This window comes from Pyxicephalus adspersus, chromosome 2 (genome assembly GCF_032062135.1).
Source record: "Pyxicephalus adspersus chromosome 2, UCB_Pads_2.0, whole genome shotgun sequence".
NCBI lineage: Eukaryota > Metazoa > Chordata > Amphibia > Anura > Pyxicephalidae > Pyxicephalus > Pyxicephalus adspersus.
This window is the reverse complement of record NC_092859.1, coordinates 76,893,326-76,909,351: the sequence shown is the minus strand read 5'-3', so window position 1 is coordinate 76,909,351 and position 16,026 is coordinate 76,893,326. Positions and strand designations below refer to the sequence as shown.

The 16,026-nt window shown below is 35.4% G+C and overlaps 1 protein-coding gene across 19 annotated transcripts in view; it reads right to left on the bottom strand.

The window, feature by feature from the left end:
* Positions 1 to 15,776, bottom strand: part of MYBPC1 (myosin binding protein C1) — a 70,211-nt gene extending 54,435 nt beyond the window's left edge. For 8 of the 19 annotated variants that reach the window (XM_072401109.1, XM_072401125.1, XM_072401110.1 and 5 more), the window contains exons 1-3: positions 15,587 to 15,774; positions 4,529 to 4,768; positions 1,415 to 1,468 (exon numbers count right to left, since the gene is read on the bottom strand). In XM_072401109.1, the coding sequence (XP_072257210.1) occupies positions 1,415 to 1,468; positions 4,529 to 4,768; positions 15,587 to 15,611 (319 nt within the window). In that variant the 5' untranslated portion in view covers positions 15,612 to 15,774. Of the gene's footprint in view, positions 1 to 1,414; positions 1,469 to 4,528; positions 4,769 to 15,586 lie in introns of all 19 variants that reach the window. The other 11 variants (XM_072401120.1, XM_072401121.1, XM_072401122.1 and 8 more) reach the window with 6 other exon arrangements.
* Positions 15,777 to 16,026: the final 250 nt, after the last annotated feature.

The window sequence follows — 16,026 nt, the reverse complement described above, 5'->3', positions numbered from 1 at the left end:
AAATTTATCTATCAATAAATTTCAAAGTCGGCCTGCGACTTTGTCTAAGTTTTTAATTTTGGCCCTCTGTGTATTTGAGTTTGACACCCCTGGTCTAGCACAAGGTCTGCAACCAAAGGTGCCAGAGCCTTTGGACTGTAGGAAAGGGATACAGAAAGCAGTTGTACAGTCCTCTTATCATAGTGGTATTGAAGAAGGTGTGCCCTTTACCTATAACACCTAGCTAAACTAGCTTTACAAAGCCCTCAACATCCTGGTACACAACTTTTTTCATTTTTTTTTCTTTTGTGAAATTTTAAGATGATTATCACCTATATACCTATAGTTGCAGATGTGAAAGTGTACTTTTACTACTTGTTTACGACTGCCACATTTATAGAAAATGAAAACAAATAATGTGTACATTGGGGGGCCATTAATGGATTTTGTATGTAGGAAACAGGATCATGCAGATAAGTAGGTTTCTTCCAGGTTCATTCAACCTGTAATTTTATTAACTTACAAGAAAAAAAAAACTAAACAAACAAAGGTCCCAGCAAAGCTCCAAATCTAACTTTTCTTTTAGAAATATGCATAGGGACAACCTGTACACGCTCTTTTTGAGTAACTTGATTTTTTTTTTTTTCTACATCTGTATACATTAATATTGCTACCAGCTTGTTTAGAATGTGCCTTCAGCCTTGGCTACATTCACCAAAAGATAGTATCTACAGAAAAGAATAACTCTATTTAACTTTTCAAGGTAAGATCTTATGCAGCCTCTTGATATTTAATATTTTTAAATGCAAAATAAAATTTAGCAATGAATGTGTTGCTCTAACAGAGAATGGGTTTGCTAAATGAAGCAATTCCATTTCCATGCTTCATGCTAACAGTAAATAATGACCAGATCCTTCATCATAATTATTATTTACACACTTATACTGCAAATAATGGCAACGTGTTTTGGCAGTCTTGTCAAACTTTGGTGTCAATTAGACACAATCATATTTAAATATTTAGCATCTGCTATACCAGGAGTTATAGTGATGGTAGAGGTTAAACTTTACAAATGAAGGCCATCAGTAAATTTTCAATCTGACTAAAAATGTATTTTTGTGACTTCGGCTAGGCTTTAAAATGTTTAATCATCTCTCTGATTGCATGATTCTGACAACTGCACTGTGATAGCAGCTGCCAATGGTGAATACTACAGTAAATGTCATGGATTTGTACTTGGTGGTTTGTTTTGTTGAAATGTAGTATTTGTTGTTATGCTGCAGTTACTGCCATAGGTATGCTAGCATTTGACATCAATGTATGTAGGACTGTTACTCTACTTATCCTCCAATAGCATTACTATAGATTTAAAAATGACATGAACAACCTGTAGTTTACTAAAAGAAAAAAAACATCAATTAGTTTTATTACAAACCTTCTACAGCTGCTGGAGGCGGTGGAAGTGCTGCCCTCTCTGCACTTTTTCCCTCTGAAATGCATAAAAACAAACATATAATAATGCATAAAAATAAAGTTTTGTTTTTTTTTAATTTAACAATCTTTTTAGTTCCATATCTGTAAATAAAAAAAATGCAGCCAATGAGTGACCAATTATGGATTTCTGATCGAACATGGATAGATCTGACGTGTTGGTAAAATACACAAGGCATATATTTTATATATTTACGTAATACGGTTTAAATCTTAAAGTTAAATTTAAAGTTATATCAATACAATTTCTAACATTTTCTATGTGAAAAAAACAAACAAATATAACATTCTTTAAAGGTTATAACTGATTTTCTTTATCCTTAACATTAGGTTGCCTGGAATTTTCAACACATTGAAATTGGATACGTTTTGCTTCACCTCAAGAAGTGTGCACAGGATTTTTGGGTGGGCCAGCATGGATGAACAAAACACCTGATATTCAATAACTTTTTATACTGTGAGAACAATTGTGAACATTTTTTAATACTAGCAATTAAAATGAACCTATTAGCTATATTTATTTTATTTTTGTAATATTATTATTTTAATATATGTGTTATATATATATATATTTTTTTTTTTGCTATATTTATATTATGTGTAAATATATACAACTTTCTGGGTGTCTGTAACTGTACTCGACACTCATTAACACGTGGATAATCACTCTGCATTCTGGTAACAGTGGGTGGTCGTGAATTCCCTGGTGCTGACAAGTAATCTTATGTTATGATGACAGTATCAGTATCACAGATGTCAGTATAATGCTGATGACAGTATCACTGCATAATGACAATGTGTACATCAGTCCTTCTGACATCTTAAAACTGTGACAAATATTTAGAAAGTTTGTATTGGTGAATTTCAAAAGCTCCCAAACTGAATTGCACTTATTTTATAGAATATGTTACTAATTGTATGTTCATTAAAATATACCATGTTTAAAAATATATTTGCCAATGGCCGAGTATTGTTACCAGATTTTGATGAGCAATGTGAGATCTTGTTGCCTTAAAGCAGGGGTCAGCAAACTTTTTTGGCTACTAGGCCATTTTAGGAGGTCAAGAAGGCACACCAGGCCATACTCTCTCTCGAGCCCCGCGCTGATGGCTCCGCCCCCCACCAGGAACACCCCTGAAGGGAAATCCATTACCTTCGCAATGCATACGGAGGAGAGGGAACACTTCTGAAAGGAAATCTCTCTCCTCCGCAATGCATACGGAGGTAATGGAATGTCCCCTTACCCCCGCATGTGGCCCTGGAGCCGCGGGTTGCCAACCCCTCCCGGCCGGATTAGGCCGGATCGACAAGGGGGGCGTTAGGCCGGAACGGACTACTGGCTAGGCTGAATCCGGCCTAAAGGCCGGAGTTTGTTGACCGCTACCTTAAAGTATAATTAAAGCTAAAGTTTTTCTTTCTTTTAGGGAAAAGAATAGAACTCTTTCTATATTTTATTATCTGACTGTATTCCTATTGGATATATCAAACCTCTTTATTTGTCTTAGCTTGTAGCCCCCTTCCCTTTTGACAAAAAACAGCCCCCCACCTTCCCCCAATGATTGCAAAAGCCACAGTTGGGGAAGAAGGCCTCACAATGTGCCCCCTGTATTGTGGCAGGTCTTTGGGTAGTAAGCTTATTTGGAATTTGTAAGCCCCCTTTAATACGGGGACTCCCAATATCTGCCTCCCACCATGGGGAATGAGTAAGAAATTTGTACATATCGATTTCTAAAAAATCCATTTTAAGAAACACACCGCACCTAAAAAAAAAATTTGATGTGTAAAATGTCCAACAGTGCTATCTGATGCCCCACTGTGATCTAATATTCCTTCCAATAAGAGTTTCAGTTTAATTGGACCTTGTTAGGTTTGCTCATCTGGAAAAGGCCTCCTCAGCTGATTGGATGAACAAATCTAAACAATAATAGTGTAAACATTATTGTTTAAATTTATTCATTATTGTTAAATAAATTTATTATTAATTCTTGGCTAAGTTAATCGGACAGGGTCCTCTTAGATTGGACACCACAGTGTTCACATGAATCATTGTGGGACATTAGACTTCACCTTATGCATCATTATGGGACATTTTGCACCTCGCAAAATCCTGCAAAAGAAAGTATTAGATAATTATATATAATAAACATAGTGTGTGTTTCTTTCAGGCATTTTAAAAAGGGAGGTTCCAGATTCCAAATAAGCCCTCCTACAACACAGGGGTCACATTGTGGGGAGGAGGCCCTCTCCTTCAACTATAGCCCTTACTGCTGTTCGGGGCAGGTGGGGTCTGGTTTTTGTCAAAAAGGAAGGGGGCCACAGGGGGCAATAGGAAAAGTGAGCACACGTTTCCTATTGTAGGGTCTGGTTTTAATATTGTAAAAATTATTGGGGGGGGGGGGGGGGTTGTATGAGATGGATATTACCTGTACAGAGACTGATGGGACTGTAATGTATGGGGTGTAAAAGCTTTTATATATATATATTTTGTTTTATATATATATTTTTTTTTTTTACAAGGCTGAGTAAATCTGGCCATGACTACATCACTACTTGTCAATTACAGTTTTAGCATGCAGCTCTGTCCTTTATTTGTTTTGGGCCAAATGACTTGGCCCAAAACAAATAAAGGCTGAAAACCAACATTATATATTGTGTGCTATAAGTGCTGTATTAAAACTATACCAGATGTAAACAAATGTAAAAACAAATCTAAGTTTAAATACACAATCTTAGGATTGTTCGACTTTCTCCATATGTAACAACAACGTAAAAAAAGGCTCCAAAGGGTGGGCCGAGGAAAATGCTGCCTAGGCTCCATACAGATCTAAAATCCTCCACTGAACAGGTCAGATGGCTAGTTCTTCTTCAAACCCTCCAACCCAAAAATATATGTGGTGTACTTTTTTTATTACAAAATATTTACCCTATTAATGCACCATACAACATCATATGGTGATACTGTATAAAAAAACAAACATTGGTAGGTTGTTTTTTTTACATGGATATAATAAGGGACAAGTAAAAAAACAAAAGCTGGCAGACATATCTGCAATCATACCTTCTTTGTGGCTGAGTTTTACTTTAGAGTCCCCACTGACAACTGAAAACTCCTCCTGATGGGTGACTTTATCATCAACGATTACAGTGCGCTTTGTGTGTTCTGTTTGGGAGACTGTTTTTTCAGTTTTTCCATCTTGAAATTTCACTTGGACCCCTGTCTTGACGGTCTGGGTTGTGATCTCAGTTCTACTTCCACCTGCTACATGAACAGTCTTTTGTTGTTCAGTGAAAGTGGAGCCTGAAATATAAAAAGAAAGACCTTGTCTTGCCTACTGAAGGGACAAAGCTGCATGTTTTTGCAAGCCTTTTTTCAGCACTATATTTAGAAGCCTGAAGCGGCAAAAGGATTGTCTGCTTCTTTATTAGTCTTTATGACAGGTGCAGCAGAGACAAGCGCTAAATTCACTTTTTCATTACAGCTATTCTGATAAATCGCCTTATGTAATTACCAAGTAGCTCAGACAGCACTGCATATAGGCTACTAGTCTTGTGACCTCTGTGACAAAAATAGTCAAATATTGTGAGTAATAAATACAGAGATCTTGTTAGTTTGCATACAGCAAAATTGCTTCATTTCTTTTTGGCCCATGTCACAGTTTTTCCAATTCTATAGGCTGCAGATGAGGTACAGGTATATGTTTCAATTGATTCTTAGTTAAATGTTAAAATAGGCTCTGTTTAAAAAAGTAAAATAAATCATCTTGATATATGTATATTAATATATTAAATAAACACATTAAATATATGTTAATATTCCTAATAATGTTTGGTAAAGTTTTCAAAAACCTATTCATGTTACATTTTCGGGTACATTGGGCAGCTGCATTTGCCTAATGCATATGGGGGACTGTTTCCTGCATTGTCTTATTGAAGATTTCTCTTCTGTGAACTATCCTGTAATTTTTTATGAGTGGTATAGTAAATGGTAAAGTGTATGAAATTATCCACTTTGAATGATATATGACAGCATATGTATACAAGACAAATATGCTATATTTCCGTGCAAAATAAGGAATGATTTTAAAGTTTTACTTTATGTTACCATTAATCTAAGTGATTACATACAATGCTTAGTAAATGGAATGACTTTTATGGCCACACTATTCAGTAACATGTATATATGGGCACTGTAAGCAGTAAAATGGTTACTGAATTTCAGATGTTTCAGATTCGGAATGTCAGGTCACAATACTCGTATGCAGCTTGATTATTAAGCTTTGTAGGTAGATTACTGGGTTCTACCAAATTAATTTTTCAACCATTATATGTTGTTAAGTATGTTCTAAAAAAGTTGTACAATTATAAAGTCATGTGAGGCCTACTACTGAAATATGTCTTAGGTCAGTTTGTGAGCCAACCATTAAGCATTTCAGAAATCAGAAGGAATTTTGCATGTATGAACAGAGATGTCTGTAGGAGCACAAAGTCCTGTATTTGGAAGTGTTGGGGGTTACAGAATGTCATGCCTGATACAAGAGAGGTACAGCAATGCACATATTTTTCTTGTCACAAATTCAACCAAAGGTAAAATATCTCAAGATACTCACTGTTACGCTTTAGTAAAAGAGTCTGGGCTTATTTTTGATTTAGTTTGACTTAGTTGCTGTTGGCTGGCTTCATAGCCAAGCCTGGAAATCTGGCTTTGCCTACTAAATGTGGCCGCCTCAGGAGCCAGTAGGGGCATTGGACATGGGGATGCCAGTTAGTAAAACTTAGTCACTTAGTTAAGAAAAATCTGTCTCCTGTAACTACGTGAATAGATGTGGGAAAAAACAGTGTATATAAAATATTTTAATATGATTTTTTGAGGTGTAAGAGATGTAGAGCTGTTTTTTAAGGCAACACTTGAAATGTTTTTTAGAGGAGAAGAGAGCAATCTAAAGTTAAGGTGCAGCAAGAGAAGTTTGCTGTATGTGAGAATGGGGATTGCTTAAAAAAGAATATTACTAGAGTAGGTCTGTGAGAATGTTTGGATGCATAAGAGAGAAGGTGACCACATATCTGTAGGCAATGTGTATCCAATTCATAGATTGACAAGAGTGTTATTGAAGAAAGATGAGCCAAACCAATAAAAAAAAAAATAGCCCTAATATAAAGGTTTATCCTGTGTCATAAAAATAGCATTGGACTATCCAGACATAGGATCTACAAGACCAATTAAGGTATTCTGTGGTATCTAATGCCAAGACATGAGAGCAAATCTTTAAAGTTACATTGTTTCTTACAGCCTGCCTTCATCCTGTACTGCAGCCTACTACCATTTACCCCCAGATATACAATCAAAATGCACATGGCCATCCATACTTCCTAAAGGAAAACTTGATTTAACAAACAATCTTTTTTAACACCCTGTTTACCATGTAAAGAACATTTCTGTATAAGTGAAGAACAAAAGAAGTGGAGAACAAATTGTTCTCTATTTTGATAAATAAATACGAAACAATGCTACTCTGAATGCAAAAAAAGGTAAAAATAAGTATTCCATCAGTATTTTTTGTTTGTGTAGGGTTTAGGAGAGGTATAATAGTGGTGGTGATATTTTTTTATTTTTCAATCAGAATAATGGAGGTATTTGGTGACCAAGTTACACTGCTTAACTGCACTACACAAAAAGTGAGGTCACCAGCCTTTGCAGTATGACATGCAAAATATATAAATGACATAAATGGGTGGAAAAAATTAGAGATATGTTAGCAGACAAAACAGGTTTTATATATTATGTATATTTATTTAGCTTTAAAGGTAATATATATAATCCCCATAAATGAAGAGTGAAAGTGGAGTCAGTAGTGTTTAATATTTCATGTGGGTGAAATTTCCCATGCAGAAATATTCAGCTCAGCATCAATTAAATGCAGAGGATATTTACAGCTAAAAAGAAAACCAAAATCTAAAATTTATTTTTTCAGGGATGCAGGCCTGTGGGACACAATTGTTAGAGAAGTAAAAGTATTGAAACACTAAAGGAGTGGCTGGACTAGTAGAAGGTTAGCCACACTTATGGAATATATTTTAGAACAGAAAAATTCTAAAACCAAAGGAAAAAAACAGACCAAACAGTATTAGTGGGGAACTTGTTACCAAATCATTCCTTAGTGAAACAGTGTAGTTAGGATATAAAGAGATGCAACTGAAAGTGACTAGAGAAGAATTTGGTTGGATGAACAAGATGTTCTAGAAGAGTAGAAGCAAACTGAGTTTGGAAAAGGGATTTGCTTTTTAATACTTGAAATTGGAGGGGAAAGTATCAGTAGGAGAAGGTGAAGACTGAATGTATAATTTAAGCAGCAAATGAGCACAGATCATAATAAAAGAACTGGATGTGAGGGAATGGAATCTAGAGGGCAAAATGAGAAAAGGTCATTACAAAGGAGACATTGGGCCTGATTGTTTAAAGCTCTTCAAGTTTGGAGAAGACAGACTATCATGGGAGAACCTCAGTATTTTAGCAAACCTGGAATGGATCAGGCCCAGGATTGAAAACGTTTGCCAGCCAATATGCCCACTAATGCAATATTCCCTCTTATCTCTTATCTTCCCACTTGGGAAGCTGTCAACTCCCACATGACTGCCCAGGAGAAATGTCATCCCTATAGAGTTGTAACCTATGGGGAACTTGGTTGCCTATTTTTAGTCAATAATCATACTATTATATTTACACAGTATTTATATAGCGCCAACATATTATGCAGCGCTGTAAAAAGTCCATAGTCATGTCACTAGTTGTCCCTCAAAGGGGCTCAAAATCTAATGTCCTTACCAAAGTCATATGTCTTTAATACAGTCTAAGGTCAAGTTTTCTAGGGAAGCCAGTTGATATAGTTACATTTTTTTGGAATGTTGGCTTACCCAGAGGAACCCTATGCAAACATAGGGAGAACAGGCAAACTCCATGCAGATAATGCCCTAGTCGAGATTCAAACCTGGCAACTAGCTCTGCAAAGGCCAGAGAGCTAACTTCTAAGCCACCATGCCTACTAATAAAATTTAATTTACCACCATTATCTAAACCTGTGTTTCTCAACTACGGTTGATCAATTAGCAATTTTTGATTCCCGGGTCAGTTTAACAGATACCAATTATTTGTTTGGCTACCTGCAAAGGTGACATTGTTCCCACTGGCAAGCAGTGTAAGATGTATTCTTCCTTCTGACCACCACACTAATGTACTGTGAGCTGTGGATATAGTAATCATAGCAGGGATTCCTTAAGACTTGAAGATTATTTCAAGCGTTCCCCCATGTTAAAAAGGTTAACAAAACTCTACCTATACTATATAATCTGGCCATTATTGTTATATCAAGATCAAACACGTTTTATTAAAAACAAGAATAGCACATACTGAAAATGCAGACAAAATTCATACTGGTGACACTGAATTTTCTGCCATGATGTTACCTAAAGATGATCTTTATCCTATAACCACCACATTGGATTAACATGCAGGGCCCACACTTCCCTAATAAGAATGCGGTGGTGGTGGTGTGTGTGCACATGCATTCATGTCCTGTATGAAACCACATGTTCAGCTAATAAATCTGCTGTATACCATTTATGTACCAAATAAAGTATAACCAATTGTAAAATAAAAAACAGTAAGCGGAATAAGCTATGTGCACACACCAAACTCAAGATGAACAAACGTGATTGTCTTTGGTAAAAAGTGGTGATGACCTTCCCGGGCATGATCTAGAGTGGAGGACACTTCTCCACGGAACTGAGCTTGTTATGTGTACAGTGTTCCATCAATCCAGTCCTACTGGAAACAATCACAAAAGAACATTTCCAGTGACAGAAACTGTGTACGTAGCTTTTGATATGTAAGTGTAATTTACTTTTTCACTGGCTGGTGACAGGGTGATAGGTTAAAAGGAGAACTGAACTGTGAGAATGTGGGTATTTTTTACATTCACTGGTCAAAGAGACAGAAGCAGCCAAGATGGCTGAGATGAGTAAGACATCAGGCAAACACTTAACCAAGAACATTGGGCATGCTGCTCAAAACCAGAAATCACCCAACTGCATCTTTCTAGGGACAACTTCAATTAAAAAGGAGCCATACCTATGATATGATACTAAACAAAGACAGTGCCACCCTTCTGGGCAAAAAAAACCTGTTACACTAAACATTTACACAAGAATATATATATCCTATTTTTACTCCATCTTAACTATTACACTGCAAAAACAATACATTTTATATAAACTGGGATCAAATTTTGTCTGCTAATGTCTTAAAAACATTTCAACATAAACAAACTTTTGTTCTTGAAGCTACTAATCTCGCCTATTCAATACAATAAAACTGTAAAAAAGGAATTTCACTCAGCAGGCTTAGAGATTGCAAACAAATTAACAAAACAATTCAATAAGTTGAGGTATGTCGAATGACTGTTAATAGAGTAATGGGTGTTAAGACTAAGGGACAACTGCAAGATGATTGTTCATTTGTTGTGGAATTGTGGGCCTAAAACCAGTTCATACTTCCCATTCATATTCATATTCATGCATGAAAGTACCACATAAAATACATGAAAGCGCCACATACAATACATCAGAACATCATGTGCTCCCGTACATGAAAAATGTTAAAGAAATTAAAATGCCCAAAGTAAAGTCAATGTACATTTCATTATGGTATAACCGATGACTCTCTAAGTAGAACATCTCACCCCTTTACTAACAAACCCCTCTCAACATTTGACTACTGCAACATTCTCTCTTTTTTTCAACTAACAAAACTTTTATTTTGACCCCACTCTACTTCGCTACTCCAGGTGTTTTTACCACTTCTGATCTAGCATAATATTAGATCAAGTGAAAAGGTTTTTCTCCTTGGATGTCAAATGAACATGATATGGATGCTGGTTTGGGGTAGGACATGGACCCTGTAAATTTTGGTAATAAAAAACAAATCTAGCAAAAATGGTTTATTTTTCCATAGAACAGGAAAGGCTTAGAGTCCCTGGCAAATGTATATTGTCTTTTCTATTCCATTGAGATCAATCTATTTATTGATCAAATAAAAACATAGAAAAAAATTGAATTGATAGAATAAAAATAATAAATGAATAAAATCATTTCTAGACTAAAGATCTTTACGAAACCTTTATTAAGTCCACCTGGGTACACTGCCAAATGGTCTGGTGTACCTTATAAAGCATGGACTCAGAGGAATGTCTGAGTTCATGCTTTATGAAGAGATCCATTTGAGTTAATGAAGTTATATCCACCTATAACTCATAATTCAGTTTTTGTGACCATCTGAGGAGTAAATTATTGGTCAGTTTCCAATGTAGGTCTTGGAGATGCCAATGTGTACTCTGAACTATTATACTAAGAAAAAGCAAATTTCAAAGATTATTTAAGTATGATTTGTTCACAGATGTCAGTTATCACATCCCAGGTGAATAGAATTAGGGTAGATCATACAGGATGTAACTCTCAGACCATGCTAATGAGTAATTTGAAGATCACTGGCTTTAGATCTAAGACATATCAGATGATATGCTATCACGTCTACTTGCACATTTTCTATTTAGAGAGGCTTCAAATGAAATCTTTACCAGCTATTCTGTAGCCTACTTATAGCAGCATAGAAGCAAAGTTTCTGATGCCTGGGTAACCTGACAACACAAAATGATAGTTGATTATGTTCCAATGATCTGATCGTAGGCACCAAGATACACTGACAGAAATATATCACAAATAAAATGTATATAAACCATAACATTAAACACTGCTTTGTTTTTATAAAATAGGTTGTCAAATGTGTAACGTTTTAAAACATTTTTATTTCTTGTATATCTGAAATTGTATGTGAAAATTGTATGCCTAAAGATGACAGTATTGATCTGCAGGATGAAAGTTTTTTATTTTCTCAAAAAAGCCTTTATCCTGCATGTGATCACTTTTTCTTATTTTTTGTAGTAATTATGGTCAAGAACAGCTCTGATTGGTTCCCAACCATTAATGGGTGCCCAAGCTGTCAGTGACAGCCTGGTTGGAGAGCCACTGGATGCTTCAAGTGTCCACTGGTGGCTATAAAAAGGATGATGTTTATAAGCATATCCCTAGCATTGGTTACCCCACTCTGCAGACCTTTGTGCTAGCATAACTAACTAATACAGCCACTCCAGCAGGAATGCTGTGCATTTGGGGCCTGCACTTCATTTTGGCACAGAGACCTATTTTGTCTTAAACTGTTGATTGCCACAAGCCTCAGTATATGTGTCCTTACCCAGAAACACAGACTGGTATTGCAGAGGTGGGAAAAGGTCAGACCATTTATGTTAAGCTGTGTTTAAAGTGGCAGCAAACCGTGTGGCTTAGCCTCCTGCACTGATTTGCTGATTCCTAAATAACCAGCATTTGAAAATCTTGCAACGGGAGTTTCTGAACCACTTACTGCCACCCCAGACATTCTCTATGGGCAGTCGTGGGTCATGTAATGTCCCACCTGAGGACATGACTCAGGGGACTGAAGACTGAAGAAGTCATAACCACTCCGCAACCTCACTGCCAGTCTAAACATAGTCTTACTGAGTACACTAAGTCTAACTTTGCTGCCTACTGGACTCCACAGTTATATTTACACATTCTGCGCAGATATTGTAAAAGGAAAATAAAGGTAAAACAATATAAATGTAGATTGTAATTACATCTATTTAACTGTATATTTACATTTATTTGGGTTTTAAAAGTATTCCTGTCCAAGACTTTAATTAGCCACTTTTCTGGTCCACCAATTGAGCTATTAGTATAGTACCTAAAATTTCTCATGAGAATAAACAGAAAAGAAAATGGCATTATAATCATTTGTGCATCTAAAAGATTGGTGCTTGGACACCATTTTGGGTCCCTAGACACCTACGAATTTTCAAGAATAGACCAATGAGGAGGAAAGATTCTAAGCGCTCTATTTTAAAAACAGGGAATCTGACATTCCCTCGATCAATTACTGCCATTGAAATACCTGATGGAGTGTTTAAGGGATTGTCTGATTCCTTAAGATGGCTTTAAAGTAAGCCTGAGACATAACAAGGCTTTGATAGTGTATACTTAGATATTAAATCTTGCAAATATATGCTAAAACATACATTTATTTATATGCAACAAATGCTGGCAAAATGTTGTGTATCTACAAGCAGTATTTACCATAATGATGATGATTTATGACAAATATTACTGGATTATCCATCTTAATTACAAATATTTTGGTAGGAAAATTAATTAATACATAATAGTTCTTTTTGTTCAGCTGAAAATTGTTGTACCTATGAAACAAGTAGTAACTAATGATTAAAGAAGTTGGAATCCACCTAAATAAATAGTCCCCAATTAATCAATCCTGCGGAAGTGCAGTAATCTCCAAATAAATCTTTGTGTTCTTTGGATCCTACACCTAGCCTGTACAGTGTCCAGACTTCTCTCTGACTATATTTCAACTTTCTACACCTCATCCAATAGTCAAATAGCCGAAACAACAGCAGTCAGTAGCTCTTGATTTTGAAAGTTAATGACAGGAATGTGGTTTAGTGCCAAGTAGAGGTGGGAATCTAGTGTTAGTAAGATGTCAAAGTCCAAGATGTTCACAGCATCGTTTAGAATCCAGGGAACAATATAGGCATGCAGGAATTGAGTTGAAGATTATTACTACTTGTAGGCAACACAAGATGCTTGATCATCAAAATTAATGCTACATTAGAAACCACGTCAGCTATAATTTTAGCTTTTTAGATTTAGGTAACATATCAAAAATTATCAGACCCGGATAGACACTGGTCATATCCTTTTATTACTAATATGTTGGCTGGTAATATTAAAATAAACAATGCAAATATAGGTAATAATCGTAAAAGTATTTAGATATCCTTGGCTTGATCTATGTTATCTATCTATGCTATCTATGTTATTACTGCTTTTTTGGCACATCCAAGGTTGTGAACAACTTCATAATGCTTGTTGGAAAAGTGGTTTCCCACGAATCAATACATTTTACATAGTGGGCAAAATTGGTACATTTTCAATGATTTTTTTGCTGTTAGTTTTTCAGCTGTACCTCTGTTATGGTTTATTTTTTATTCATGGCTAGTCTAAAAAATATGACAACATACAAAAACGTAAACAAAACTGCTGAGAAACTTTACCACAAACTGACCTTTTTAATAAACCAATGTAAAGTTATAAATCACAGTATCCAAGAATATATTATTTTAGATCTTTGTTTAACATAATAGGCTCATAAAAGTGATATGTAACACCAGTATCTGTTTAGCTACAATAAATGCCCTGTGTTTGGAAACACAGGGCATTTATTGCCTGTATCTATTTTTATGATTTAGAGAAAAACTCATAATCATCAATCAAGCAAGTAATCAGGAGATCACCAATCCATAAAAGAAATAACATTTTGCTTGTATCTGTCTCTAAGGCTGTGACATTATCATCATTCAGAACATAATAATAGCCAGTGTCTGGGCAACAATGTTAGGACATTTATAATGGTGCTCAACCTAGCTATGTTTGGTCAGAATTGTGAGCCAAGAGATTGCCTGTTACAGATATTTTCAGAGTCATAAACCTAGAGCTGAATATTTAAAGTGCCAATGTGGGATATAAGGATTCTGATATAATCTCTTGGAATGCTTTGCAGTGGAGGATACTCTTCATGGCATGCCCCAACAGATCACAGAGCAGAATACGGAGCTTTATTTAAAACTACTCACCAATCAATAAGCATGCCACAATATCATGCCCTAAAACTGCAAAAAGGGATAATCATTGCATTAGAGTTTTACATAGATTTTTGTCTAAAAAGATTATTACACTAGAAGTATATAAAAATGCATTCCAAATCAAGAAGCCTAGAAACTTTAGATGAGATTTACCAAACTGACATGTAGATGAAATAATACCCACAAAAGACAATGCTAATGCTATGATGACCACTCCAATAAAACACACATAGATCACTATGAATAAAGTCGTATATGTTTAGACTGTGCTCTGTGACTGAGACTGTGCTGGATAAATGCTTTTAAATATCTGGATATGGGATTTATTTTTCTACTAATGCTAGACATATATACTTTTTAGTGTAAAAGTTGGTGTGAATTTTTTTCCAATGATTTACTGCTATAGTAATCAATTCTGCTTGATGTAATATACTATACCTTTTACTGTGGTTTACAAAATATATATAGTAGGGTAGGGTCATTGAATATGTAGATTTGCAAAGGGAAAATTCTATGGTACTGATTGTATTGAAATTGATAAAGAAAATAGAATAAATGTAAAGTACCATAACCACTAATCAGGATTCTTGATATTCCCTAAAAATGAAATATGGTTTTAATTAAGTAGCCCCTATTTTTGACAGTCATAGCCTCACTGTTAAAAAAAGGGCTATAAATTTTTAACCACGGTGGTGCAAAAGATGATTGCAATTTTTAAAATAAATTAGAAACCGAGTAGGCAAACGGAAATCCATCAAGTTCCTCTCATATTATGAAGGGATGTATATTATATATGATGTATATTATTTATACAAAATGTAGGAGATATGATTTTATCTGACGGTTTATGGTTATTTGGAGAATTATATAATACGTGATGCTTGATTGTAAAAGATGAATAATTGCCCCATGTATGCTTAGCTTTAGTCCTATACATAGTATATCAGAGCCTGTTCTTCCTTCTAACATGCCAAGAGATGCTATAAATTAAAGCAGTTTCAGCTTTCATCTGGTTGCTGAATACAAAACATTGAAGCTGATAAAGCCAAGCAAGAATTAAGAAGCATGAATACAATTTTATATAATATAAAATCTAAAAAGTGTATACAATTAAAAAATGATAATGCATAATTATAAAATCTTTAATAATGGTATATTAATGGAATAGTCCGTCATTTTATGCAGAAGAAGCTGTGTGTGTTTTTGGACCAGTTTCCTAAATCCAATGCTGTTTTTGCTATGGGTTAAATTATGATGTTACTTTTATCTTACCGCTGGAATCTATGGAGGTAGCAAGCAATAAAGCCAGCAATGCTCACCTGTATTCTTGGTTGGCTCTGGCATTTTGTCAATAACTCTTTACTCCAAAGAGTATTGAACCTCCCAGAAAAACAGAAACCAGTTTACCAGCAGCCAGGTAGACACACAAGAAAGAAGAAGATCAGCCTGAGAGCAGAGGGGGAGAGGAATTCCTCCACTTTATATACAGCATTGAAATATCAATCAGAAAGCACCTCCTCTGTTTACTATGCAAATGTGCAGAAAAGTGACAGTTATGGGAACTCTCCCATCTGTTGTCTGAATGCTCTGCCTCTCTCAGCTTTTGGAAAGAATCTTTGTTGCATCTCATGTGGCTGATGAGAACATCTCTGAGCTTCTAAATTCAGCTGCTCACACAAACAGATAGGAATCAGTGATGGTATTAAAGGGTACCAGTTAACCAGTTGCTAGATATATCTTTTGTCTTTTGTTTCAAGAG